Source organism: Cebus imitator, unplaced genomic scaffold (assembly GCF_001604975.1).
Source record: "Cebus imitator isolate Cc_AM_T3 unplaced genomic scaffold, Cebus_imitator-1.0 Scaffold81, whole genome shotgun sequence".
In the NCBI taxonomy this organism is placed as follows: domain Eukaryota; kingdom Metazoa; phylum Chordata; class Mammalia; order Primates; family Cebidae; genus Cebus; species Cebus imitator.
The window spans coordinates 32,211-59,980 of NW_016107396.1; the positions used below are offsets into that span (position 1 = coordinate 32,211).

The 27,770-nt window shown below is 38.1% G+C and overlaps 1 protein-coding gene across 1 annotated transcript in view; it reads left to right on the plus strand.

Annotated features, from left to right (window-relative positions):
- STX7 (syntaxin 7) overlaps positions 1 to 27,770 on the plus strand; it is a 54,891-nt gene that overhangs the window by 1,711 nt on the left and 25,410 nt on the right. The window contains exon 2 of the mRNA XM_017533231.2: positions 7,575 to 7,725. Within this exon, the coding sequence (XP_017388720.1) occupies positions 7,641 to 7,725 (85 nt within the window). The 5' untranslated portion in view covers positions 7,575 to 7,640. The remainder of the gene's footprint in view (positions 1 to 7,574; positions 7,726 to 27,770) is intronic.

The following is a 27,770-nucleotide window of genomic DNA, read 5'->3' on the forward strand; positions in this document are numbered from 1 at the left end:
AAAAAAAAAAAAAAAGAAAAGTAAATTATAGAAAATATCCACAGGAAGTCTGAGTAAAGTTTCCTGTGATTACATTTAATTTGCAAGTTTCATGTGTGAAAGTGTGAACAAAAAAAATCCTTAGGTTTGCAAACTAAAACCAAGTAGTGCAAACGTTCAGTGGATGGAAGAGCTAAGGCCAAAGAATGCGGTTAATGTAGTTTGTGCAGAGAATACTTATATAGACAGAGCACCCTCACATTGCTTGAGCATTTATTATGCACCAGGCACTGTAGATTACACAGGGTAACAAGGTCATCCCTCTCCTGTTTATATTCTAGAAGTAGCTCCTGTTTGTATTCCAGAGGTGTAGGGATCAATAATAAACAGTCTACTAATTAGGCTATTGAGTATTGTGAAGCAATAAGTTAAATTGACAAAGAGTGGATGGTGGTGAGTTCTCACTTCAGATCAGAGTGGCCACAAAGGTTTCTCTAGCATGTGATGAGGCCTTGCTGGGGAGAAGGAGCCAGTCACATGGAGGTCATGAGAATAGCCTTCTAGAAATAGGAAATGGCACCCAGCAAAGGCCCAAGGCAGCAAGAAGCCTGGGACCTTCAGGATCTGAAAGAAGGCACTGGAATTTTATGTTTTAGAAATGGCAATATTTACCCTCAGGCTGGTGTGTGTTCTTAGGAAGTGGGTACATTCATTCATTCTACAAATATTTACTAAGCACTTATGATGTATCCAGGCACTGAGAATAGTGCAGTCCACAAAACAGACGAAACAATGCCCACCTCCCCACCCCTCAAAATTTATTTGGGGTAGAGGGTAGAGAGAGGTCCCGTTGTTTATGCTGATGCTAATAATTAAGAAAGTGAAATTGACCACTTCTTTGCCCAGGTTAGATTTATAGAGCATGAGATATGTGTGAAATGGAAATCTTAAGGATTCTACAGTATATCTGATTTTAACTGGGAGTAGGGTATGACACTTTAAGATGAAATTTTAACATTCCTTTGTTAATTCTTTTGTGTTCTTTAGAAGCAGTCTTGAGAAGACTCTTATCTGAGTGTTGCACTTTGATTCTCCCTTCCCGTTTTTCTCTTTATAGTGTTTGTATATCTTCATAGAAAGATGATTATTGAGATGTGATTGGCACTATGCAATAGATCTTTCTGTGATAATGGAAGTGGTCTATGAATGAGCTGTCCAAGCTGCTGGCCACTAGCCACACAGAATTTTGAACATTTGAAAGGTGTCTGGTGTGACTGAAGAACTGGATTTTTCAGTTAACGTAATTTTAATTCTATGAAAATGAGAGCTACAATGTGATACACAATATAAAAAGGTGTAAATCGTCATATCAAAAAATGTAGAGTAAAAGTATAGCTTCTTAATGCAATCAGCTACATTGTTAGCAACTTAAAATAACCTGTGATGAGATTTTTTTGCTTTTATTATTTTAATTGACATAATGATTATACATATTTGTATGGTACATGTGATACTTCATTGATGTATACAATGCATAATGATCAAATCAGGGTAATTAGCATATCCATTACCTCAAACATTTAACATTTCTTTGTGTTAAGAGCATTCAAAATTTATTCTTTTAGCTATTTGAAAATATGCAATAAACTGTAATTAATTATAGTCATCTTTTAGGGGTATAGAACACTAGGCTTCATTCCTTCTACCTAGCTGTATTTTGGTATTAGTTTACCCACCTCTGGCTATCCCCCTTCCTATCCTTCCCTGCTTCTATTAACCCTATAATTTTAATTTTAACAGCCCATTTAGTTAGTGGCTACACTATTAGACCATGCAGGTCTAGATAATGAATTATATAATTATTATTCTAAGGAATGAAATAGGAATTCTGAATGGGCTTTCGAAAATATTCAGCAAGAGTACTTTAGTACGTAGCAGCTCTGGGCTAGATAATGGAGACTGATATGGAAAGCAGACATCTGAATAACTCATCATCCATTTAGCCTATCTGCAGAGATCATAAGCTTTTAATCAGTTTGTAGTTACCTATCTGTCTATGCGTGTATTTCTATACATATTTTTTAAAGACAGCCATTTGGTTACTTTACTTTTGGTATCTAATTATCAAAGAAGCCAACTGTTGTTGCCTTTTAGATATCACTTATTAGCAGAATAATAGAGAAAAGAAATGAGCTATTCCTCTGTGTTACTTAGATCAACTCATGTAGTTACCCCAAACATGTTCCTTCATCCTGGGAGTGGGAATAGCAAAACCTCAATAGGGGCTTGCAGAAAAGTGGTAAATTTGGTTTTTCTAATTGAATGGGTTTACCTGCCTTCAATTTTGTTGTACAAGGAAGCAGTATGGTTTAGTGTTTGAAAAATGTGGGCTCTGTGATATTTTCAAATTTTAGCTCCTTTGTCTAAGCACATTATTTATTCTCATTATGCCTCAGTTTCTTCATGTAAAAAAAATGACATTAGTAATTATACCGATGTCATAGGCTTATAAGAGTTAACTGAGAAAATAAATTTAAAGTCTATGCACATGCTTAGGAAATATAAGTCCTGGATGAGTGTTGGCCATTGTTAACCTTGTTTTATTTTACATATCTTTCTTCTCCATCTTTTGCAAATTGCTTTTCATTCTTCACTTATGATTCCTGGCTAGGTACAATGGCTCAAACCTGTAATCCCAGTACTTTGGGAAACTGAGACGAGAGGATCGCATTAGCCCAGGAGTTCAAGCCAGGAGGCAGAGGTTGCAGTGAGCTGAGATTGCACCACTGCACTCCAGCCTGGGTGACAGAGGGAGACTCCGTCTTAAAAATAATAAAAAATCAAAAAATTAGTGGGATGTGGTGGCAGGCACCTGTAGTCCCAGCTACTTAGGATGCTGAGGTGGGAGGATTGCTTGAGCCCAGAAGTCAGGGCTGCAGTGAGTTGTGATCACACCACAAACAACAACAGTAACGCCGAACAAAGAAAAACTAAAACAAAACTCATGATTCCAGTCAATCTAAGTAGGAGCTCTTTGGGTGAATGAAGCCAGTTGCCAATTGTCTCCCCAGCAGGAACTTTCTCACATTTAGTAGCTTGGGAGAGGGATGAAGAAAATTGATTGTGTTTGTGACTAAGTGGTTGATTTTCTAGAGAGGAAAAAAAGGTGGCCTTGAAAGAAAACAGTGAGAAGACTTGGGCTACACTGGTTTGAGGGTAAGGAAGATGCTATGGAATACTGTGTTTGACTTGATAGAACTCTTCATGGGAGAGAGATTAGGCCTCAGGTGTGGTGGTGTGGTTTTGATACAGGTGAGTTTGTCATGGTCTTGTGCTGATGTTGGTCTTGGAGCTGTAAGAACAGATCATAGCTTTCCTCTGCAGAGGGTAGAAAAGCATCTGGTATCTGGATGTGCACTGTCTCATTTTGATCCTAGCAGGAGGCCCAAATGCTAAATGTCTTGCCCAAAGTAGAGATTTCCAGTTGCTAGTTCCACTGTGTGCTACACAGGCAGTGGCTGAATTCTTGTAGCTTTCACAGACATGTAGACACTAGAGATAGCCAAGGGTATGAGCTGGAGACATGGATGTGAGACTCATTCACGTATAGGCTAAAATGGAACCATGTGTATGGAGGAGCCTCCCTGAAGAGTACATGAATAACAAACTGAAAATTTTTTCATTCAATGTGTTTGTTTTGGCTGTAAGCCAGGTTTTCCAGAGATCTACTTGATAGAGGGAAAGGAGAAAGGAAGATATCATTGAACCAAGAGAAAATTGTCTTTATCCATATCTTGGAATATTATTTGGCAATAACAAGGAATGAAGTACCGATATATGATACAACACAAATGGACCTTGGAAACATACTGAGACGAAGAAGCTAGTCTTGAAGAACATGTTGTATGATTCCATTTCTATGAAATGTCCTGAATAGGCAAACCTATAAAGATATAAGGTAGATTAGTCGTTGCCTTTGGCCAGTGAGGTTGGGAGAAATGGAGAATGATTGCTAATGATTACAAACTTTCCTTTTAGAGTAATGGAATTGTTCTAAAAGTGATGATTGTACAGTGTTGCGGATATATTAAAAACCATTAGATTGTGTACTTCAAGTAGGTGTATTGTGTGGCATGTAAATTATATCTCAATAAAGCCATTTTATTTATATAAATTTAAAGGGTGCAAATGCAGTATTGTTACATGGATATATTGCATAGTTGTGAAGCCTGGGCTTTTAGTGTAACCATCACCTGAATAATGTACATTGTACCCATTAAGTAATTTCTCATCCCTCACCCTCCTGTCCTTTTGAGTCTCCAGTGTCTTATTATTCCACACTTTGTCTGTCTGTACACATTGTAGCTTCCACTTACAAGTGAGAACTTGTAGCATTTGACTTTGTTTCTGAGTCATTTCACTTAAGATAATGGCCTCCAGTTCCAGCTGTGTTGCTGCAAAAGACATGACTTCAGTCTTTTTAAAGGCTGAATAGTATTCCATTGCATTTATATACACTGCATTTTCTTTATCCATTCAGGAATATTAATAGACACTTGATGGGCACTTAGGTTGACCCAAATCTTTGCTATTGTGAATAGTGCTACAATAGACATACGATGGCAGATATCCTTTTGGTATAATGGTTTCTTTTCCTTTGGATAGATACCCAGTAGTGAGGTTACTGGATCAAATATTAGTTCTATTTTTAGTGTTTTGATGGCTTGCCATGCTGTTTTCTATAGAGGTTGTACTACTTTACACTCTCACCAACAGTGTGTGTGTGTTCCTTTTTCTCTGCATCGTTGCCCACATCTGCACTTGTTTGGCCTTTTTTTTTTCCTGCTCAAAATCTGTTTCTGGATGACTAACAGCCATTCTGACTGTTATGAGATATCTCATCGTGGTTTTAATTTGCATTTCTCTGATGCTTATTGATGTTAAGCATTTTTTCATATGCTTCTTGGCCATTTGTATGTCTTCTTTTGAAAAATGTCTATTCATATGCTTTGCCCACTTTTTAATGGGGTTGTCTGTGAGGTTTTTTGTTGTTGTTGTTGCTGTTCAGTTGTTTGAGTTTCTTGTAAATTCTGGCTATTAGTCTTGTTGGTTGTATGGTCTGCAGATATTTTTCTCCCATTCTACAGGTTGTCTGTTCATTCTGTTTATTATTTCTTTTGCTGTGCGAAAGCTTTTTAGTTTAATTAAATCTATTTTTGTCTATTTTTGGTGTTGTTGCTTGTGCTTTTGAAGTCTTAGTCATAAATTCTTTGCCTAGACCAATGTCCAGAAGAGTTTTCCCTAGATTTTCTTTTAGTACTTTAATCCTTTCAAGTATTATGTTTAAGTCTTTAATCCACCCTGATTGATTTTTTTTAATGGTGAGAAATAAGGGTCCAGTTTTACACTTCCACATGTGGCAATCCAATTTTCCCAGCACCATGTATTGAAAAGGGTGTCAGAGTGTATGTTTTTGTCAATTTTGTCAAAAAAATCAATTGGCTGTAGATATGTGACTTTACTTCTGAGTTCTCTATTCTGTTCCATTGTTCTATATGTCTGTTTTTATACGAATATCTTGCTGTTTTAGTTACCATACCCTTGTAGTATAATTTGAGGTCAGGTAATGTGATGCCTCCAGCTTTGTTCTTTTTGCTTAAAATTGCTTTGGCTGTTTGAAAACCTGTATTTTTTTTTTTTTAAGTGACTTGGAGATGCATTTAAAATTGCATGGTTTCAAGGATGTTCTGGATGGTGTTGGTGTCATTGAATCCTGAGGTCTGCTCTTGTGTCTGGGCCCAAGTCCAAGGCTACCTGGAAGTAAGGTTAATCCTATCTCCCCACTGTAATGGTCCAGCTGCCTGACTTTAGGTTTGAATTTACCCTTTTATGCAGTTGGTTTTGGATCTGTCTCTAGGATTTGGTGAGACTCAAAGAGCCCAGAATAGATCAACTGTACCTGAGAAGGAAATTGGAGAATATCTAAAAGCAGCCAGGACTTTCAGGGTGGCCAGGCACATTCAAAGTGCACCAGAGTTTCAGACATGGAACCAGTTCAGCTGTTGTACTTCCTGCCAATACTATCCCTTAGAGCAAAGACACATATTTCACTGTGGCTTCTTCTCTACCAGAAATCATCTGTGGCATTAGCACTATGTGGTAGCAAAGCATGGATAACCTTGGCATCAGAACCCTGGGACTGAATCCCACCTCCAACTGTGGGTGGATTGTGTTACCATTACTTAATCATAATATGCCCACTGTTTGCTCATCATTAAAACAAGAATAATGCCACTTACTTTAAGGAGGAGGTTGTGAAAATTAGTCTGTGTGAAATACTTTCCATGTCACAGATGTGCAAGAAATGTTAGGCTGTTCCTCTCTTTTCCTTTCTGTGTTGTTTCCCCCTTGTCCCAGCTGTGAATCATCTGATCCAGGGTTGGCCAGGAACCTTCCCTTCCTTTAGTAAATATCATACTGCATGTGCCCTTTCCACATGCTCTGGGTCTCTCCACCCCAACCTTCGTGTCCTTGCCTTTGTGGTTCTGCATACTGGTTATAATCAGGTATCCAGATCTTATGTTTCTGTTCCATAAAGTGTTTCTATATAAGGGCAATGGTCATTTTTTCTTTTTGTAGCTCTTCTCATTTTAGACTAGCACATGATCTTTCATGGATTTGTGGGGGATTTTTGTTGGTTTGCATTATTAACTTCATCCTTTCTCCTAAATGACAAACTTGATTTGAGCAGATACTGTGTCAGTGTGTTTCGTTTGCTTTGTTTGCATTGCCCAGGTCCTTAGTTTAATGCTAGGCATGTAGCAGGCTCTTAGTAGAGAGTGTTTTACAAATTGACCACCAATGACTTTGTGGTATTTCAGTGCATAGTCATGGAAAAGATGGGGTGGGAGTAGTTGAAATTCTTTGCTGTGCATAGTCCTGTACTCAGGGACATTCCTTTTCAACTTTCTTTCCAAACTCTGATTGGAGTGGTGCAGATTGAAGAGGTAGACAGTGTCATCTGACCTTCCTCCTGTAGCAGTATCTCAGTGTCTCTTGTATTCTGAAATGCTGGCTGCTGGAAGGGGAGGGTCATTATTCTACTTCCTCAGCCAGGAAGGTTTGATAAACATTTGCTTGTCAGTGGTTGGCCCCACTATTTCAGATTTAACCTTTTCCATTAAAATTAGAGCCCTATCAATCATACGTTCCTGAGCAGTTCTGTGTGTGTGTTAAATTAGATATCAAGGTTGGTGCAAAAGTAATCGCAGTTTTTACAATTACTTGTAATGGCAAAAACTGCCATTACTTTTGCACCAACCTCATACAATGAAATTTCTGGGGATAACCTGAAAAGTCTGTGTTCCATTTAATAAATATTTAAATGCCCCTTGTGCTAAGTTGTTTTAAATGTTAGGGAAAGATAAATAGCTTGTGGGCTCCGCCTTATAATTGTTTGCAGTTTAATTAAGGAAAAAATATGTAAACAACTAAAATTATATACAGGAAAGGGATTTAATAATTTTTCTTTAAGAGATCAAATAAGTTTTCAAAGGGAATATGCAATTTTAATTGTTTGATGTGTTATTATTTAGGTGTCTGCTTCGAAAACTGCACAGCCTACCAACATCTGATGAAATTAGCGAATAAGCACCTCAGCCATGTCTTACACTCCAGGAGTTGGTGGTGACCCCGCCCAGCTGGCCCAGAGGATCTCTTCCAACATCCAGAAGATCACGCAATGTTGTGAGTTAAGGTTTTAAATGGTCTTCCCTGTTTGTTTCCACCCTTAATGAGCTTGGAGGAGGTTCGTAAAAGGACAACTCTGCTGATCCGAGTGAGAGAAGACCATTCCTCTAACAACAAGTTTTAAAGGGCTCCAACTCTTTAGAATGAATGCAAGAGAATTATATTTGAGATAACATTTACTGCGTTTTTCTAGAGGAATTCAGGGCCAAGCACATAATACATTATTTCATTAAATACGAAAAAGATTTAAAAGGATAATGGATTCTTATATTTGCTTTGAAGCTCTCTGGTTCTAGATGAGATGATACCTGTTGACTCAGTCTCATAGGTTTGGAACCAGGTAGCACTACCAAGGGCTGATGGGACATAAAGTTTATTAAAAATAAAATCTGACTGGATATGGGTTAGGTTTATCTTGTGAAGGGCAAGTATGTGGTACCTTATTAAGGAGCAAGAGGAACTAAGAAGGAGACGTTTTAATCTGTTGAGGAAGATAGCACAGACAATCAGACATGTATTCCCCACAAATTATTGTTTGTTACACTTGTCAGAGATAGAATACCAGTAGACTGATGCAGTGTGACATTTCATTCAGAACTATTCCTCTTCAGCATATGTATGAAGTAAATCATTCTAGCAGATTTGAGTCTATAAGTTTTTTTTTATCTTTGTTTTTTGTTTCTAAATTATAGCTAATCACATATCTTGGGTGATTCTAGTCATTTTGCTCTCAGTACCTGAACTCTTTCTTCCTTCAGAGTATGTTAATACAGGTTTATTCTTCAGCCTACTTCCTTACAAGGATATTCTTTTGAATTGCGGAAGTAGTGTTTTCAAATGATCTTACTGTGTTTCTTGATCTAATCATTAACTCCCCTACAGCTGTTACTCTACCTGAGTGATTTAAATGACATGCTACTACGTTCTAGGAGCAAAGAGAGAAAACTAGATTATAAGTGGCTCTAAAAAGTTGCTGCTGTGAACAATGGTATAAAATAACACTTATTCTGATTTGGGGTGATTTCTGGAACTTGCCTGTTCCTAGAAGAACAGGGAAGTGCACAGTGTCAGGCACCACGTTGTCCACAGCAGGGAACCTAGGAATGGTACATTGAGAGCTGCTGCAGTTTGTCACAGGGCAATAGCATTGGCTCTGCTTTGCTCCTCTGGCTTCAGATCTGTTCTGATGGTGGCCACAGAAGAGCCTCTGTTTTTTTTAATGGCTCCCTTGCTGCTGGTTAGAAATAATAGTACTGGTCTGCCCCAGGTATATCTGGCTACTTGTGCAGAAGTTAGGGAGCTTATAATTCTAATTACAAGTATGGAAAATTAGGACCTTTATACAAGAAAGGAGGCCAAGAGGCCTTCCTCCAAAGAAGAGAGTAAGTAAGCATCCTGTGTTGGGAAAGCTAAACAGTGTAAGGAATTGAGGATGAGGAATGACTGTCCTCTACTGAGATTTTGGAAGTAGCGAGCAGTAGATAGTATGAAAGATACGTGGATTGAAGATTGTGTGTGAACGTGAACTAGAAGGAGTAAAGGGCTGACTTAAATCAGGCCATGTTCCCTAAGAAAGAGATCAGGTAACAATGGATGAAAAGTGACAAATTGAGCCAAAGTTGAATATTTATGGCATGGTTGGTAGCTAAGTGTGAATACAGGCAGGGCGATCTTGGAGTATGTGAAGGGATGGCGATGATACTCCACGCTCCATGTGAAGAGCTGTTGAGAAGACTGGGACTGTTCATGCAGGCAAAGATACAGTCACCATCTCCAGATATTTGAATCACTGTCATGTGTGAAACAGAAGCCGTATGTTCTGCATGAACATAGGGGCCTCCACAAATATACAGAATTTACAGGTAGTCAGATTTCAACTTGCGAAGGAGGAAGGGCTTTTGAATAATCCAAGTTGTTAGGGGAGAATTGCCTCCCTTAGGAGGAATGAGATTGCTTATCAGTGACCAGAAAAAGATGATCAGATATTTCTCAGATTTATTAATAAGAATTTTAAACAGGAATCGTAGCTCAGACTAAGCAGGTTTTAATTTTGATATTCTATTGTGATTCATTCAACAAATAATTGTTTGGTGCACATACTACTTGCTAGATACTGTTCCAAACTATAGGAATGTAGCAGTAAACAATCTACGAGGCCCTGCTCTCATAGTAGTTTACAGCGTAGTAAGGAGAAATAATGAGTAGCTTAATTTTCTTTAAAGAAAATACGGTGAAAGTGAGGTGACAGCAAGTGACTGGGGAAGCTGCCTTTGCTTTAGATGGTCTGAATAAGGACAAGGAGGGACTGGTAGTGAGAAGATTCAGAGAAAGGGCATTTCAGACAGAAGGAATAACTAGTATTAAAAATTCAAAAGCAGCCCTGGACTTGAAAATATTCGGAAAGTAGGGAAAAGGGAAAAAGCCAGCATGGCTGAGGCCCAACACCTGGGGCAAGAGTGCCAGGAGATGAAACCAGAGGGTCTGGCGGGTCAGCTGGGGCCTTGTAGGTCGTTCACAGAATTTAGATTTCATTTTCAGAGGCAGTGGAAATCATTGGAAGTGTATAACCAAGGGAGAGACATAATCAGATCTCTGCGTTTTGAAAAAATCGCTTTGGCTGCTGCATAGAAAACAGACATTGGGGGAATAGCAGGGAGATATGCTGGTCATCACAGAGGTCTGGGAAGAGAGATGTTGGCTTGCACCAGGGTGATAGCAGTGGGGATGGAGAGAAGCAGTGAGTGTACTTTAGAGGTGGAGCCAGTGGGACTCGCTGATGTGTGTGCATAGGGGTGATAGAGGAAGGAAGGAGTTAAAGATGGCTCCATAGTTTTAGCATTGAGCAACTGACTAGGTGGTGGCAAGTGTGTACTGAGATGGGAGGGACTACAGTTCAGGACAAGTAGGGGAGAGTTTTGTTTTGACCAAGTACATTTTGAGATGTCATTTAGATATCTAAGTGGAGATATCAGACATCTCAAGAATTTGGAAGTCAGAGCGTCCTCAGAGTATAAGTGTTATTTGAAACCATAGGTGTGAAGTAATCACATAAAAGTTAGTAAAGAAGCCTGGAACATTAAAAAATGTTGAAATCAGGAAAATAGCATAAAGAATCTAAGGAGTGACCTGTGTGGAAAATAGCATAAAGAATCTAAGGAGTGACCTGTGTGGTAAGATAAAAAATCAAGCTGTGGTAGATTTCTAGAAGTTAAAGAATGTTTCAAGAATGAGTGAGGCATTATCTCTGTCCAGTGCTACTGAGAGACTAAGATAAAAGCAGATACTTGGAGTTGGTAAACTGGTGACTTTGAAAAGAATGTTCTCATAGCCATATTGCAAATGTAGATGGAGGAAGGGAAGGAGAAGCACCCACTCTTTCCATTTTTAAGGGAGTTCCCAGAGTCTTACTCACCTCTGCTTATGTAACTGATCATGTGGCTACACCTAGCTGCCAGAGAGGCTGAAAACATCTTAGCAGGATTTCAATGTGCTCACTAAAACTGGGGATTATTCTATTTGAGAAAGAAGGGGGAGAGAATCAATATTTGGTAGGCAACTAGCAGAGTCTGCCATGAAAGTAGAAAGAGAATCAAAGAAAGGTTTGCATTTTCCACTGCAAGAGGGAAATTCTGCTAAGAGTATAATTGCAAAGGAAATGTTTTGAAAGTGAGAGGATATGGGAATGGACCACTAGTGAGTGGTTCACATTTCACCCGCTGTATAGAGGCAAGGCTAAGTGCGGTACAGATGGAAACATGGTGGGCAAACATAGATTTCCTGTTTGAGTGGGTCTGTGCTTAAATGAAATGTGAGGCAAGGTCATCAGATAGAGAATGGGAGGGGAAGAAGGGAGTTTAGCAAATGTGTTGAGTATATATTTAAGATTTAGGGTCATGAATTTAGTGAAACCAGTCGTCACTGTATTTTTTTCTAATTCTGAGATTCAATGTCTAAATGAAGGGGAGCTTACATAAAGTATTGTTAAACATCTAACCTACTGTCAAGTATGTGTACTGATAAGGGCTATGCAGAAATCACATGGAAGTGAAAGGCAGAAGTGTGAAATTTCAGTTCATTTTTTCCCCCATTTGGTAATGCTGGTAACACTGGGTGCGATTGACTAAAATGATACTTTGCATCACATTTAGGTTCCTTTCACACTATATTTGCATCTTTTGAAATTGTGTCAGTACAAATTATCTGTTTTTACAAAAGAAACCTAAAAAGAAGATGCTGTAAGTAAGGTAATATGTAATTAGAACATGGGCATCTATTAAGCTAAAGCAAAAGTCTTCTTGGGTGTTGCAGTGTGAAAATTTATTTTCACATTAGTTTTGATGAGATAAATGAACACTCTAAAATATCAAGTTGTGTGGTTTAGTTTATGCAAAAAAAAGAAGATGGCAGTCAAAATATTTTTAAACCGTTTCTTGTTAAAGATAATCTGTAGTCTTTTGAATTTGTTCCACTAGTAAAGCATTTAAACCATATTATAGTGATATAATTTATATTAAGCATAAAATATTTAAATATTGTAAATGCTTACATGTACATGCTTACATTCTAAAATACATTAGAAATATAATTATATTAAAATAATACAACTTTTAAAGAGTTAAGTTGAGTAGTTATAACAAACTATGACTTTATTGCAGGTTTAGTAAGAGTTTGAAATGATTAAGAAAGTATTTTTATCCTATGAGAAAAAGCGTTGACTCTGTAACAGAGTCAGCAAGGCACTTGTGCCACCCACACTTCATCTTTTGCCCATGGCGTAGACCATATTCTCTGTTGATAGCCTAACATGCCCTCCAGTCTTTTTCAACCCAAGGCTCCAGGTAACCATTCCCAGTAGATTGGAGTTGGCAGGCAAACAAAACCGTTTGTTATCACGGGTCTAGAATATCATCATGCTTCTAAGAAATGCTTAGATTTCGTTTTCAAACTTTGGATTGAGATGTTGAAAAGTTTTTATTAGCAACGTCTCTGCCATTTGCCTTCTATAATTTCTCCGTATTCTCGGTCAGACATACTCCTAGCTGTGATGTGGATTGTGAGGATAAACAAGTCTGTGTGGGTTTACCTACAAAGCCATCATATAGGGATGATAGGCTGAGCCTATGATGTAGGTAAACCAGAGTAGGCATTTCACAGGGACCATTCATCCTCACCCAAACACAAACAATGTGGAAAAGTATCTTCTGAACACACAGAGAAAACTCATGTTTTTAAATGTAGCAGCATCAGTATATCAAAATTCATCACATAAGTAAACACAGGCTTGTTTTTTTCAGACTTTTCAAAAATGGAAGTATAATGTATATATTGAGTAGTAGAAAAAGTATTTGTGTGTAGCTCAGTGAATTATCTATCATGCTACCACAAATGTCAAGAAATAGAATGTTACTTGTCCCCCTAAAATCCTTCTTGTGCTGACACCCCTCCATGCCCTTCAGAGGTGACCAGTGTCCTGACTTTGTTAATATCATTGGTTAATTTTCCTTTTTAAAAAATCTAATAGAATCAAGAATCAAATAGAATTATTTTATGTTGGGATTCTTTTATTATGTTTGTGGGATTCACCACAATTTATTTATTCTTTTTACTGTTGGTAGTATTTCCATTTTTTGATTTTGTTTTTATTTTTTGCTAGGATGAACAGTACTTCCCTGAACATTCTTATACGTTCTTTTGTTGTATGTAAAGGAATTGGGTTACTGGCTCATAGGATATTTGTCTGTTCAGCTTTCATGGGTAACAGCTAAACAGTGTCCTAAAATGATTGTACAGCCAGTGTATCAGAGTTTGTGCTACTCGGAGTCCTTGCCAACGTTTGATGTTTACAGTTTTTTATCCATTTTAGCGATACATTTCTCTTGATTTAATTTTGCAATTCCCTGGGTAGAATCGGAGTATTTAGAATGTAGCTAAGTTAGATAAATCAATAAGATTATAGGAAACGTTTCTAATCAGGCAAGCTATATGTGATTGCATGTACATTTCCTGAAATCAGATCCAAATAGCAGTGTGACCTTGAGTAAGCTATCTAACCTTCCAGGACATGGCTTTCTCATGTGTATTTTCTGTGAACTAGATTATGGTCTCTTCAAACTTTAACAGGCAGTAATTCTAACCAAAGTTTTTCAGAGTCCTGAAACTCTCCTAACATGTACAAGATTATTCTTTGTGTTATTAAGAGGCCAGTTGCCATATCTAAATCCATAATGCGTGTTCATAAAATCTCATAATAGAAGAAGCTATCACCAGTAAGACTAGCTAGAGTGAATTTTGTGAATTTTGATATACTGATTCTGCTGCATTTAAAAACATGTGTTTTCTCTGTGTGTTCAAAAGATACTTTTCCACGTTGTTTGTGTTTGGGTGAGGATGAATGGTCCCTGTGAAAATGCCTACTCTGGTTTACCTATGTGATAGGTTCAGCCTGTCATCCCATATCTAAATCCATAATGCATGTTCATAAAGTCTCCTAATAGAAGAAGCTATCACCAGTAAGACTAGCTAGAGTTCCACTGAGGCTTATATATTATTTCTAAGTGTAGGAGATGGGAAAGTTGGGGCATAGAGGTTTGAATCCTGTCAGAATTAACAAAATTTTGTATTGAAGGAGATTGGTGAATAGAAATGAGAATAGCTGACCTGGAAACACAGTCCTTGAGATAAAAATTTCCCTAACCCCTAAATAACATAGTAAGCCTTACAACTAGTGCTAATGTGAATTCTGGGTTTGGAGTTTTTTTTTTGTTTGTTTTTTGTTTTTAATAATAACTGGAAAGAGGAAGATGTAGTGTGGTTAAAGTTAGAAAATAAATAAAACAGCTATATTAGAAACATGAAAATCTCATCAGAATTTATAAGTATAGAAGTTTCTGCAAAAGTATGCATCATATGTCACATGGGCTTGTGTATGTGTGTTTTTTCCAGAAAATTTGAAAGATAGAACCTTTTAGGGACACATAAAGTATGAACGTAAGCTTATAAGTGCAAAGAGAAGGTGACTGAAAAATATTTTTGTTGAATCTTCACTTGTTTCATTTTGTGTCATGTATCTCCTACAGATTAAAGCTGTTAGTTCAGCATGGACTTTAGTATAAAATTGAAACAGATGCTGTTGGTTTCTGTGTGTTGTAATGAGCTTCCTATGCTGCGAATGCACTTTTCAAAATTGTTTGTTAAGTATTGGTGTATGGCTCTTGTCCCCAATAAGGTTCTTATGACTTTGAGATGAAATTAAAAGTCTATGTAAAAGTGTGAGCCTTTTTGTTACTTTTGAGAATGATTACAATTCTTTTAATTAGTTAGGGTCCAATGCAGGGAACACTTGTTTTTGCATTTTAACACATGACTGCACAAAAGGGAAGCTAATATCATCATCTGCTTTTTTTTTCTTTTTTTTTTTTTTTTTTTGGTGCTAAGCCAAACTTTTTTTAAAAGGAGCTCCAGCTCTGAGAAGTTAATGAATTTATTGGAACCATGTATTTACTCAGAAATTAAGAATATTTTCTTTTTTTCTGAGGTAGTCTGTTGGAGGAATGGGAAGACAGTTTATTAGAAGAAAAAGAGTTGAAAAATTGTCCTTTCTTCCCTCCTAAAATACTGTTTGAGATATTTACATCTAAGATCACACATCTGAAAACATGTGGTTGGGTGTTTTTTCCCCCCTCAAGGAGAAAAACTTCAGTTTTTATTTCGTTGTGATTTTCTTCATTCCTAAGATATTGACATAAAACAGAGATAGATATCAAGGTAATATCTTATCCAAGGAAATTTTAACAGAATGTGACAACTTTTCTTCAGTGACTTCTCCTATATGACTGAACATGGTGTTTATGGCCGAATGTGAGTGAATTCTTTGTTTTAGGAACTAAATCTTCAAGGTGTGGCTCCAGGATGCTTCAGGGAGCTTTGTCCCTCACTCTCCTATCTGTGAACCATACACATACCTCTGCCCTGAACATGAACTTTCTTACCCTTGGCTCCAACCCCAAACCCTAGTAGTGGGTGTCTTCACTCCCTGTATTCAATGTTTAAGTGTAAATCCTAGTAATTCTACTGGTCAAATCTGTCTGTGTCTCTCCATCTCTGCCATTACCACCCATGCCCCAGCTGCTGCTATTTCTCTGAATGACTGCGGTCTCCAAATTGTTCTCACTTCCATTCCCACGTATTTCAGTCTTCTCCAAATAGTAGTCAAGGTAAATTTGTAAAACTATAAATGAGATCATGTCATCCTATAGCTTGAAATGTAACATTTACTTCTGTGGCTTTTATAATCAGCTGTAAATCCCCACCATGCCCCACAGTATCCCCAAGATCTGATCCCTGCCCCCACTTGTCAACTGCCACTCTCTCCCATGGCGCTGGTCCACATTCCACCAGGGAGACCTTCTTTCTGCTTAGTGAACAGTCCAACTCACCCTCACCACAGGGCCTTTGCAGTTGCTCTCCTTCTGCTTCAGACATCTTCCCAGATCTGCATGTAACTGGTTCCTTCCTGGCATTCAGGTCTCAGGGCCCAAAGCTCACTTCCTGAGCAATGTCTTCCCTGCCTCACCATTTTGCTTCCTCCAGTCATTCTTTTTCTCATTAACCTGTTTTGTTTTTATAATGCCTTTTATCGGTAAATTAAAGCACTCTTATTGTTTACTTGTTTTTTGACTTTTCCACCTAAACCTTGGTCTCCAGAGATAAAGGGCTCGATATGTCTTAGCTACAGAAGTATTTACACATAATTTTATTCTTTAATTTTTTAAAATGAAATTGAGATTGCACTATACAGATTTTTTGGTGCTTGCTTTTTTTTCTCTTGTTATTGGTTGCTTACTTTTTTATGTGTTTATGCCATACATCATTTAATCTTCCATTCACAGACATTTTATCCTAAAATGTATATGTTTAAAAACCTGAGAACAAAGTATGCTGCCTCCACAAGTGAATCCTGTGAGTTCTTGATAGATAAAATACAGTGTCATGGTAACCATGTAATAACAAATCCTCATATGTATGTTTCTATACTACATTTATTTAAGAATTTCTATAATAATTATTAGTTTTTTCTAACACAATCTATGCTCAGTAATTGTATGACAGGGTGGCTTCTCTTTGACTACAGTATATTTGTGGTTAGTTGTGTAGCACTATTCAACTGCCCTGTGAGGCTATCCCTGTGTACATTTTAGTTGATTTAGTGCTGAAGTAGGAATTGAACAGTATAAGTTAGGCTTGGCAATTTAGTTTTGGTTTCCTGTAGTGATTTTGTTAATTCTTGTCCCATCTCTTTGATCCCTTTTTGTTGTTTTCATCAATTATTGAGAAATGTTTTTTATTAAACAGTGTATTAGTTCATTCTCACACTGCTAATAAAGACATCCCTGAGACTGGGTGGCTGATAAAGGAAAAGAGGTTTGATGGAGTCACAGTTCCACATGGCTGGGGAGGCCTCACAATCCTGGCAGAAGACGAAGGAAGAGCATAGGGACTTCTTACATGGTGGTGGGCAACAGATGCCTTGTGCAGGACAACTCCCATTAATAAATCCATCAGATCTCATGAGACTTATTCACTATCATGATAACAGCACAGGAAAGACCTGCCCCATGATCCAGTTACCTCCCGCTGGGTCCCTCTCACAACATGTGGGAATTGTGGGAGTTACAGTTCAAGATGCGGTTTGGGTGGGGACACAGCCAAACTGTGTCAGTGATTGCCCTTTATACTTAATACAAACTGGGATTTTTCTTAAAGTGGTTATCAATTTGTTTGTCTATTAGTTGCTTAAGAAAAAACCAAAATTAATACAAGGTATTATTCTGCAAGTCTTGGTGCATTTATTTTTCCTACTTTTTTTCTCATTATAGTGTCATTATCATGAAGTTATGTAGTATATTAGTTACCTAGTAAAAAGCCAAAAGTAATACATAATATTATTCTGCAAATCTTGGTACATTTATTTTTCCTACTCTTCTTTCTCATTATGGTGTCATTATCATGAACATGATTTGAAGTTATGTATTAATGATATTGAATGTGACCACCTACTTCTCTAAGATAATTTGCCTTTTATTCCATGTAAAGTCAAAGAGAATGCCCACAGACATCACCGAGATCCCATCCTAGTTTGCGGACCTTCTCCTGCTTGGGAGTGTGGAAGCCTTCAACAAATATCCAGCTGAGGCCTGCTAATATTTGTGAATACCCAGGGTACTGCCTTGCTGCTGGGCGTGGGAGAAGAGTGGGTCAGGGTGGCCCAAGTATATCCAGGGATTTCAGTTGTATGGTATTTCCTATATACCCTGCTTTGTTCAATAATCTCTTTCTGGAAGATGTAAGCAAGTATTTTTAGACTATTTTTTATTAACTGTTATTAGGTATCTCCTATTCCTTTTTTTTTTTTTATTNTTGTATTGTTTTTGATCTTCTAGTCACCCTGGTCAGGTGAGGAAATTTAGGTTTGGAGTGGCTGTCTCTTGGTCAAGTTTGTACACCTGTTAAGTGGCAAGGCTGGTATTTGAGCCCAGGACCGTCTGGTTCATATAACACGGTGGATTTGGATCCTGCTGTCTGTTGTACTAGGGCGTTACTCGTGCATTTATGTTCATTCCTTCCATACCTGTGATATGCTAGGGATTGTCTGGATGCTAGATTTATGTCAGCAAACAAAATAAAAGTACCTGCCTTTATGGAGTGAACCTGTAGTGAGAGAAGACAGACAAAATAAACAAATAAATCATATTGTATGTTAGAAGGAGGTGTTTGGTTTTACGAAAAGAAACAATTACAGAAACATACCAGTAAGGATCCAGTGTGCTGGAGAGGGGATGGCATTTGATAAATGGGGTGCCTGGGGAGTCGGGATGGACCGGACTGAGGAGTTCATCATTGAGCACATATTTGAAGGAAGGAGGGGAATGTGTCCCGCAGTATCTAGGGAAAGAGTGTTTTACATGGGGAAATAGCATGTCCATGGGCCCTCAGATGTAAGCACCCTGGCCATTAGAGGAATGGACAGGAGGAAGGAGAGAGAGTTGGGACCAGGTCAGGTAGGACCTTGCAGGGTGGTGAAAGGACTTAGGCTTCGACTGTGAGTGGAGCAAGGCGTTGTGAGGGGAGGAGAGCAGTGCTGGTGCAGAGGCAGTGCCATGTTGGACTCAACCAGACTTTTAGATTTTGTCAAGTGATTAAGAAGGGAGAGAGGGGCTTAAGATATATGCAAGAGCGTGGATATGATGACTGACTCCAGAGTTTAAGTTGGGTAGGGAGCTGGTGAAGACATTGGAGGTGAGGAAATGTGGCAAAGTGGCAGAACCAATGGATGGCAGCTTGGAGTTGGGGCCAGGGGAATGAGCTGTACATGGAGGAGGTGATTTGTAAGTGGATTGCCTGAAACCAAGAGTGACAGTAGTTCTCCTGGTAGTGAGAAGGTGTTTGATGGGATCCTGGAGTGTTTGTCTGAGGGAGGGTGGAAGGCAGAATCATTCAGTGTGCAAAGAATGGAGGCCAGCCAGGATGGTGGAAGTATCGTCAACCCGTGTGTTGAAATCACGAAAAATTAAGACATCAGTCGTGTTGGACAGATGGCAGCGAGCCAGGAACTACAACCAATGAAGAGCAAGGGGCGGCCCAGAGAACCAGAAGTGGCTCAGCCTGCAGTGTGGGTGGTGAGCACGGGCCCTGATGTGTGCTGCGTGTCTGTCTGTTCTTGTGCTCCTTGTCATGGGGCCTTTATTTTTGAATTTGTCCTTCTTTTCTGAGTTCCTCCAGTCTCTACTTTGTCAGTGAATGTTCTTTGGCCATCTCTTAAGAGTTTTGTGATCTTCCTTTAAACTGTGATTGCTTCATTGAGTTCTCTTTCTTTTTAATCTTGTGGGGTATTTTGGGGTATAATTTTTACCACATCCACTCTGTGGCAGCATGTTTTCCTGCTGCATGTTCTTTTAGGGAGTTTTACTGTTCTTTTCCACATATTAAAATAGTCTTTTGTGTGGTTATTCTACCCATTTTTTTGTTATTCAGTGGAATGAGTTTCATTTTCCTGGCAGGAGGTTCCTGTGGAGGGAGAGGGAAGTGCCTGTTTCTCTGCTCAAGGGCTCCATTCTCTCTGCTGTGCTGTGCTGCCCTGAGGGACTGTTTGTTTCTTCTGCTGCATCTCAGCACCTAGCCTGGTGTAGAAGGGCGTCCCCCTCCATCTCTGATGTCATCCCAGTCACTTCATTGGCTCCAAGATGCACAGACACCCCTTTCCAAGGTGTTCCCCTGGTTTCCTCCTGAATCTGTTCCGGGTCTCCTTTTCCCGCCTTCTCCAGCGGAGTCCCCGGTGCTTCTCAGCCCTGCTTCTGCCCATTCCCACTTCAGGTGGGATCAGCTCTTCCTGATGATTTTCAGGTGACATTTTGGAGCTTTGCAACCCCTGTTATTCTCTTTAGTAGCCATCCTTCAGATTCTCCATACAGCTTGCTGCTCAGGACCTGCTGTTTTCTGTTGCTTTTGACCATACTTACACGGTTTTCAAGAATTTGGCCATATTTACACATTTTGTGTTAATGTCTCTGAAAAATGTAATTTGTATGGGTTTTTCTCCCCGCTGCCCCATTCTGTAATATGCCTTAAGGAAGGAAAAAGGAAGAATATTAAGAAACATGCTTCTACTGTGTTTCTGTAAGAAGCAGAAATTGATTTTCAGTGTTTTAAAAACATCTGCCAAAAGTGTTGGCAGTTAGAACTGATCAGAAATGACTGAAGTAAAGGTTTGGGAATCACTGCCTATAAACTAGAAGCTAACTGGCAACAGGAGTTCAGCTGCTTTTGGAGCAGTCGGAGAATTATTGGGCGCTCTAGTGGATGACAGGAAGGAAGTTCCTGTGTCAGGAGGGTTGGGGAGCTGCAAGGCGCAGGGCCTCACCACTGCCCAGTCCTTACCTGTTTGCTTCTTACACAAATCACATTTTCATGGAACTACTGTTGCTTCTGATTCCAGACTACCTCAGAGCAGGTAAACTGAGCACGTCCATATGAGAAATGTTAGGGTGAATAACTTTGCTAAAGATGCAGCTTGTAATGGTCCAGCCATCTAGAAGGCCACATTATGGTTTACATACAATTTTTAGATGACTTGTTTCTGTACTTTATTTTATTTTTTTTTTTTTTTGAGACAGAGTTTCGCTCTTGTTACCCAGGCTGGAGTGCAATGGCGCGATCTCGGCTCACCGCAACCTCCGCCTCCTGGGTTCAGGCAGTTCTCCTGCCTCAGCCTCCTGAGTAGCTGGGATTACAGGCACGCGCCACCATGCCCAGCTCATTTTTTGTAGTTTTAGTAGAGACGGGGTTTCACCATGTTGACCAGGATGGTCTCGATCTCTTGACCTCGTGATCCACCCGCCTCGGCCTCCCAAAGTGCTGGGATTACAGGCGTGAGCCACCGTGCCCGGCTATGTACTTTATTTTTAAGAACTGTGCTCTCAGATTTAACCCTTTATTAATCTACAGCAGCTTTAACATGCCCTGAGTTGCCACGTATTTAACCTTTGTGCCTTTCTACCTGTAAGGTATCTGGGAAGAAAACCAACGACAAAATTAAAATTAAATATGTGGTAACTTTGAGATTGCTTTGTGGAAGCAGGTTATGCTTTCAGATATTCTGTGCTGGGAAGGGGAGCACAGGAAGCCAGTGGAGTTGGGCCCTGTGGGTGGATGCTCTCCACTGAGCTTCCAGCCTCAGGACTCATCCTTTAGAAGGTCCTTCTCCATCTCCCTTCCCTGCTTCTTGTCTCTGCAGTTTGCATCAGTGCTTTTGCTCACAAAAAAGATAAGTGTTCTCTTCAGGTCCTAAGACAGAGCATGAGATATGCTAATGCCGGGGGAGAAAACCAAAATTATTTTAGTAGCCATCCTGCAGATTCTCCAGGAAATTTTTCCACTTGCGATACACTTTTAGAAATTTTAATACACGTTTCTTGGTTTTTCTTGATATAAGAAATAGCTAGACATGTGTATTTCTAATTATACATTTTTCGCTGTACACTGTACCCTATAACAAACTTAGATCCTAACTCTAATTGTAGTAGACTTATTGGTAATAACATCTTGTATTCTTACAAAGATCTATGCTATTTTTAAATGTTTTCATATATTTCATATACATATATATTTTTTAAGACAGAGTCTCACCCTGTCACCCAGGCTGGAGTGCAGTGGCATAATCTTGGCTCACTGCAACCTCTGCCTCTGAGTTCGAGCTATTCTTGTGCTTCAGCCTCCTGAGTAGCTTGGACTACAGGTGCTTCCCACCATGCTTGGCTAATTTTTATATTTTTAGTAGAGATGGGTTTTCACCATGTTGGCCAGGCTGGTCTCAAACTCCTGGTCTCAAGTGGCCCACCTTGGCCTCCCAAAGTGCTGGGGTTACAGGCATAAGCCACTGTACCTGGCCTATGTCATCTTGTTTAATACTCCAAACCACCCTCTAAAGAAGATAGAGGGTTTCATAGACAAGTAAAGATTGGAGTCTAAAACTCCAATCTTTTATTTCTTTTAATATTTAGCGTTTTTTTTCTAGTCCTATTTTAAATATGTCACTTATATGCAACTGCTAGGAACATGTCACTGTCACATAGTCTGACTCCTCCCTCCCAATTGTGGGCTATAACGATCTTGTATCAATTGATATTTGTCATTATCTCTAGAATTCTTATAATTATAGATTATTAAGCACAGTATTAGCACTCAAGTCAATTTCACATTAGATAGTTAAGGAATGTAAATAAGAAGCTGAACACTTATAAAAACTGCCTAATAAGATAGCTTCAAAATCCAAGGAGCAAAAACTGGTAAAACTGCGAGGAAAAATAGACAAAGCCACAATTATAGCTTTCACTACCCCTCTCTGAATAATTGATAGAACAAGTAGATACAAAATCAGGATACAGAAGATTCAAAGTACTGGCCGCCTTGATGTGAAAGCCATTTATAGAACAGTCTTTTCAACATCAGCAGAACACACATTTTTCTCAAGTACACCCAGAACATTTATTAAGATAGACTATATTCCTGGCATTAAGGAAGAGTTTCAACACACTTTAAAAGATTCAAGCCATACAAGATATATTTTTTGACTACAGTGAAATTAAATTAAAACTCAGTAATAGAAAGATCCCTGGAAAATCCCCAAATGTTTGAAAGCTAAACACATTCCAAATAAGCCATGGATCAAAGAGAAGGTCAAAAAGAGAAACTGGAAAATACTCTGAACTGAATGTAAATGAGATTACCACATATTAGAATTTGTTGGATGATATTAACTCAGAAATTAAGGGAACACTAAACACCGATATTAGAAAAGAAGACAGGCCTCAAATGATGACCTTAGTTTCCACCTTAAAAATTTTAGAAAAAGAAATGAAATTGCAAAGTCAGGAGAAAAAAGGAAATACAAATCATAGTGGAAGTCAAAGGGAAGAAAAAAATCAATGAAACCAAAAGCTAGTTCTTTGAGATCAAAAGAACTGATAAAGCTGTAACCAGACAGAACATGAAAAAATAGAAGAAGCAAATTACTAACATCAGGAATGAGAGGTGATGTATTACAAATTCTGTATATTTTATATGTAGAAATCTATACATGTTTACATATACTCTGTACATTACAGAATCTGTCATGTATTTCAAGGGTTTTTTCCTTTGAAATGGTTTATTTATTTTAAGTTCTGGGATACATGTGCAGAACGTGCAGGTTTGTTACATAGGCATACATGTGCACGGTGGTTTGCTGCACTCATCAGCCCCTCATGTAAGTTTTAAGCCCCGCATACATTAGGCATTTCTCCTAATGCTGTCCCTCCGCTTAGCCCCCAACCCGTGACAGGCCCCAGTGTGTAATGTTCCCCTCCCTGTGTCCGTGTGTTCTCATTGTTCAACTCCCACTTATGAGTGAGAACATGCAGTGTTTGTTTTTCTATTTCTGTGTTAGTTTGCTGTGAATGATGATTTCCAGCTTCATCCATGTCCCTGCAAAGGACATATGGCTGCAATTAACGGAATATTATAAACAACTTTATGACAATAAAGTCTCAGCTTAATCCATGTCCCTGCAAAGGACATGAACTCATCCTTTTTTATGGCTACAATTAAAGGAATATTATAAACAACTTTATGACAATAAAGTTGATACCTTCGATGAAATGGATAAATTCCTTGATAGACACATATTATCAAAGTTCACTAAAAAAGAAGTCAGTAACCTGCCTAGCTCTATATCAAGGAAATTGAAATTACAACTTAAAACCTTCCCACACAGAACCAGACTCAAATATCTTCATTAGTGTAATCTACCAAGTATTTAACTAATTGTACACAAACTGTTCCAAAAAAATTGAAGAATTCATTTTATGAGGTTAGCATGATCCTTATATTGAAACCAGATAAAGACAGTAAAAGAAGAGAACATTAGGCCGGGCACGGTGGTTCTTGCCTGCCCACCACTTTGGAAGGCTGAGGCTGGCAGATCACCTGATGTCAGGAGTTTGAGACCAGCCTGGCCAATAGAGTGAAACCTTATCTCTACTAAAAATATAAAATATTAGCTGGGTGTGGTGGCAGGCACCTGAAATCCCAGCTACTTGGGAGACTGAGGCAGGAGAATTGCTTGAACCTGGGAGCAGGATGTGGCAGTGAGCTGAGACCATGCCATGCACTCCAGCCTGGGCATGACAGAGCGAGACTCCATCCCAAAAAAAAAAAAAAAAAAAAAAAAAAAAAAAAAAAAAACAAAAAAAAAAAAAAAAAAAAAAAAGAGCACTACACATCTGTTTCATCTCATGACATAAATGCAAAAAATTTAAACAAAATTTAACTAATCAAATTCACCAGTATTTTAAAAGGATAATATATAACAAGTGGAGTATATCCCAGGAATTCAGGGTTGGTTTACTATTGAAGGAGCAATCAATGTTGTTCATTTATTAACAAACTTAAAAAGAACACCTATATAATCATCTCAATAGATGCAGAAAAAGCATTTGACAAATTTTACTTCCATTCCTAATAAAAATTCTCAGTAAACTAGGAGTAGAAGCGAACTCCTTAACCTGATAAAGAGCACCTATGAAAACTTACAGTGAGTGTTACACTTAATGGTGAAAGAATGCTTTTCTTTATAAAATCAGGAACAAGATAGGGATGTCTGTTCTCACCACTTCTATAAAGAATTTTACTGGAGGCCCCAGCCGGTGCAGATGGATAATAAAAACAAATAAAAGGTCCTTACATTAGGAAAAAAAGAATTAAAATCATTTGTATTCACAGACATAAATGTCTATATAGAAAATCTGATGGAATCTACAATTTAAAAAAAAAAGCCTACTAGAACAAAAAAAGCCAATTTAGTAACGTTGCAGAATACATGATCAGTGTACCAATAAATTGTATTTCTCTGTGTTGGCAATGAGCAATCAAAATAAAAATTTGAAATTTAAAAAGCAGGCATTCACAATAACTCAAACATTATGAAATACTTAGGGTGCAAAACAAGTGAAAAACTTGAACACTGAACAGTGCAAAATATTGCGGAAATAAAAGAAACCCTGAACAATTGGGAAGATATACCTTGATCATGAATCAGAAGACTCAGTATTGTTATTTGAACAGCCACTTCAACAAAGAAGATACACAGATGTCAAATAGCACATAAAAAGATGTTCAGCATCATTAGTTGTTAGGAAAATACAAATGAAAAGTACAAGATACCACTGTTAACCTATTTGAATGGCAAAATTTAAAAGACTGACCATATCAAGTGCTGGAGAGGATATAAAGGAACAGAAGCTTTTGTACATTGCTGGTGGAAGTGTAAAATGATACCACTTTGTAAAATAGTTTGGCTGTTTTAAAAAAGCTAAATATAATACCTACCATACTATCCAACCGTTCTATTTATCCACACAGAAAAATAAAATATATGCCCATTTAAAGACTTGTAGACAGATATTCATAGGAGCTTCATTTGTAATGAACACAAATGGGAAACAACACAAATGTCCATCAATAGGTGAATAAACAAATTGTGTTGTATCAAACAGTGGAAAACTCAGCAATAAAAGGAATGCACTATTGATACATACAGCATAGATGAATCATAAAATAATTAGGCTAACTTAAGCCAGACACCACCCTTTTTCAAAAAAGAGTAAATGCTCAGTGATTACATTTATATAAAACTTTAGAAAATAACATAAATAACAACAAGCAAAATAACATAAAACAACAGAAAGTATATTAGTGATTGCTTGGTGATGGAGGGAGGAGGGAACAGAGATATCCAGGAGGGAGGAAATTGTAAAGTACAACCAGGAAACTTTTGAGGGTGAAGAATATAATACTGTCTTAAGTGTGATGATGGTTTTCCAGGTGTACACATATGTCCAAACTTGTAAAACTGTAGTTTATATATTTGCACTTCGTCGGTTGTACCTCGATAAAGTGGTATTTTAATGAAAAAGAAAACTATGTTAATAAGAATATTCTTATTATTCATTTCTGACCTTCAAGAGAACAATGGACATCACTTCATACTGTTAGTTGTCATCTGTCGAGCTCTTACTATATCCAGTACACGGTGCCTACCTATATTGTTCTCGATTAAAGTTTATGGCAGCTGAGAAGTAGGTACTTTCTCACTGTTGAAGCAATTATAGCTTGGAGACGTTAGGTAAATTGCCCAGGGTCAGCAGCCAGGAAGAAGTGAGATCAGGTTTCCAAATCAGGCTGTCTGACTCCAACTCTACTTGCTGGTCAGCATTCAACTGTACTTCTTCCTCAGTGTGATGTGGCGGAGTCTGTGTTGGAATCTCAAAATCATCTGTCCAGGGATTTTACTAACCATTATTTTTTTCTGTTTGGCTGTTACAACTTGGTTATTTTAAGTTGAAAACAGGTGTTTTCTGCTAAAAGCGAAGATAGCTATTCTTAGTTATTTGGAGACAGTTCTTTGAAGGTACTCTATGTTAGGGTGATCTGCCATGTCACCACAGCCTGGCCACTCTCATTTGTCAGACAGCATTCACAGGAGCTGTCCGTTCGCTGGTGAACTCTGACAGGTGGTAACATGTATTTATAGCCCCCATACCAAATTCAGCCTACAATTTTGTGACAAACTATTGTTTGCTGTAAAGCTTTTTTTCTTAAATAATCCGCTAGATGGCAGCAGACCCATGTGGAACAGAATGGGTCTTCAGTGCTGTAGATGAAGAGCCAGCAATGGGAAACTGTTTTGTTTTTGATAACCCAATAGTGCATCGTTTTCGGATGTGTAGAAAATGGCATTCTTTTTTTTGTTATGAAAAATGTAACATACTCTGAAGTCACGTCTGTGGAGGTGAGTAGTGGTACAAATAGTTCAAAATTGTGGATAATGCAAAACTAATTTTTTCTTTGTATTCTCATAGAGACACTTGGGGATTTAATCATACCTGCATGCATTAGATGAACTTTTCTTCAAGAAATTGTTTATGCTTAAATCATTCTTTTTATGGTTGGAAAAATTGCTGCTTGTTTCAGTGAGTTTTTTTCTTTAATTGGACCTATGCCAATCAAAATAGAAGATGACTGTCCTATAAATTCACAGCACCCAAGGCTAGATAATGAAATGAAATCCTATAGACTGGCCTTGGGAGAAAGTAGGAGGATTATTCATTTTCCTAGATCACCATCCTGCTTGTCATCTGACTAGAAACCTCTTATCTCCCCCTCTCTAAGCTTATTTTTCGCAAGCATTTTTGAACATGGTCAACTGGGGTGTGGCAGAAGATCCTGTGAACCACTTATCCTACTGTCCGTACCTTTTAGAAGAAGAACTTACGAGATAGCCAAAAACCAGATATGTTTGTAGCAAATATGCTGTAAAAATACTCATCCAAAACAATGAAAAGTAACTCTAATTCGATTTCTTTTTTTTTTTTTTTTTTTTTTTTTTTTTTTTTTTTTTTTTTTTTTTTTTTTTTTTTTTTTTTTTTTTTTTTTTTTTTTTTTTTTTTTTT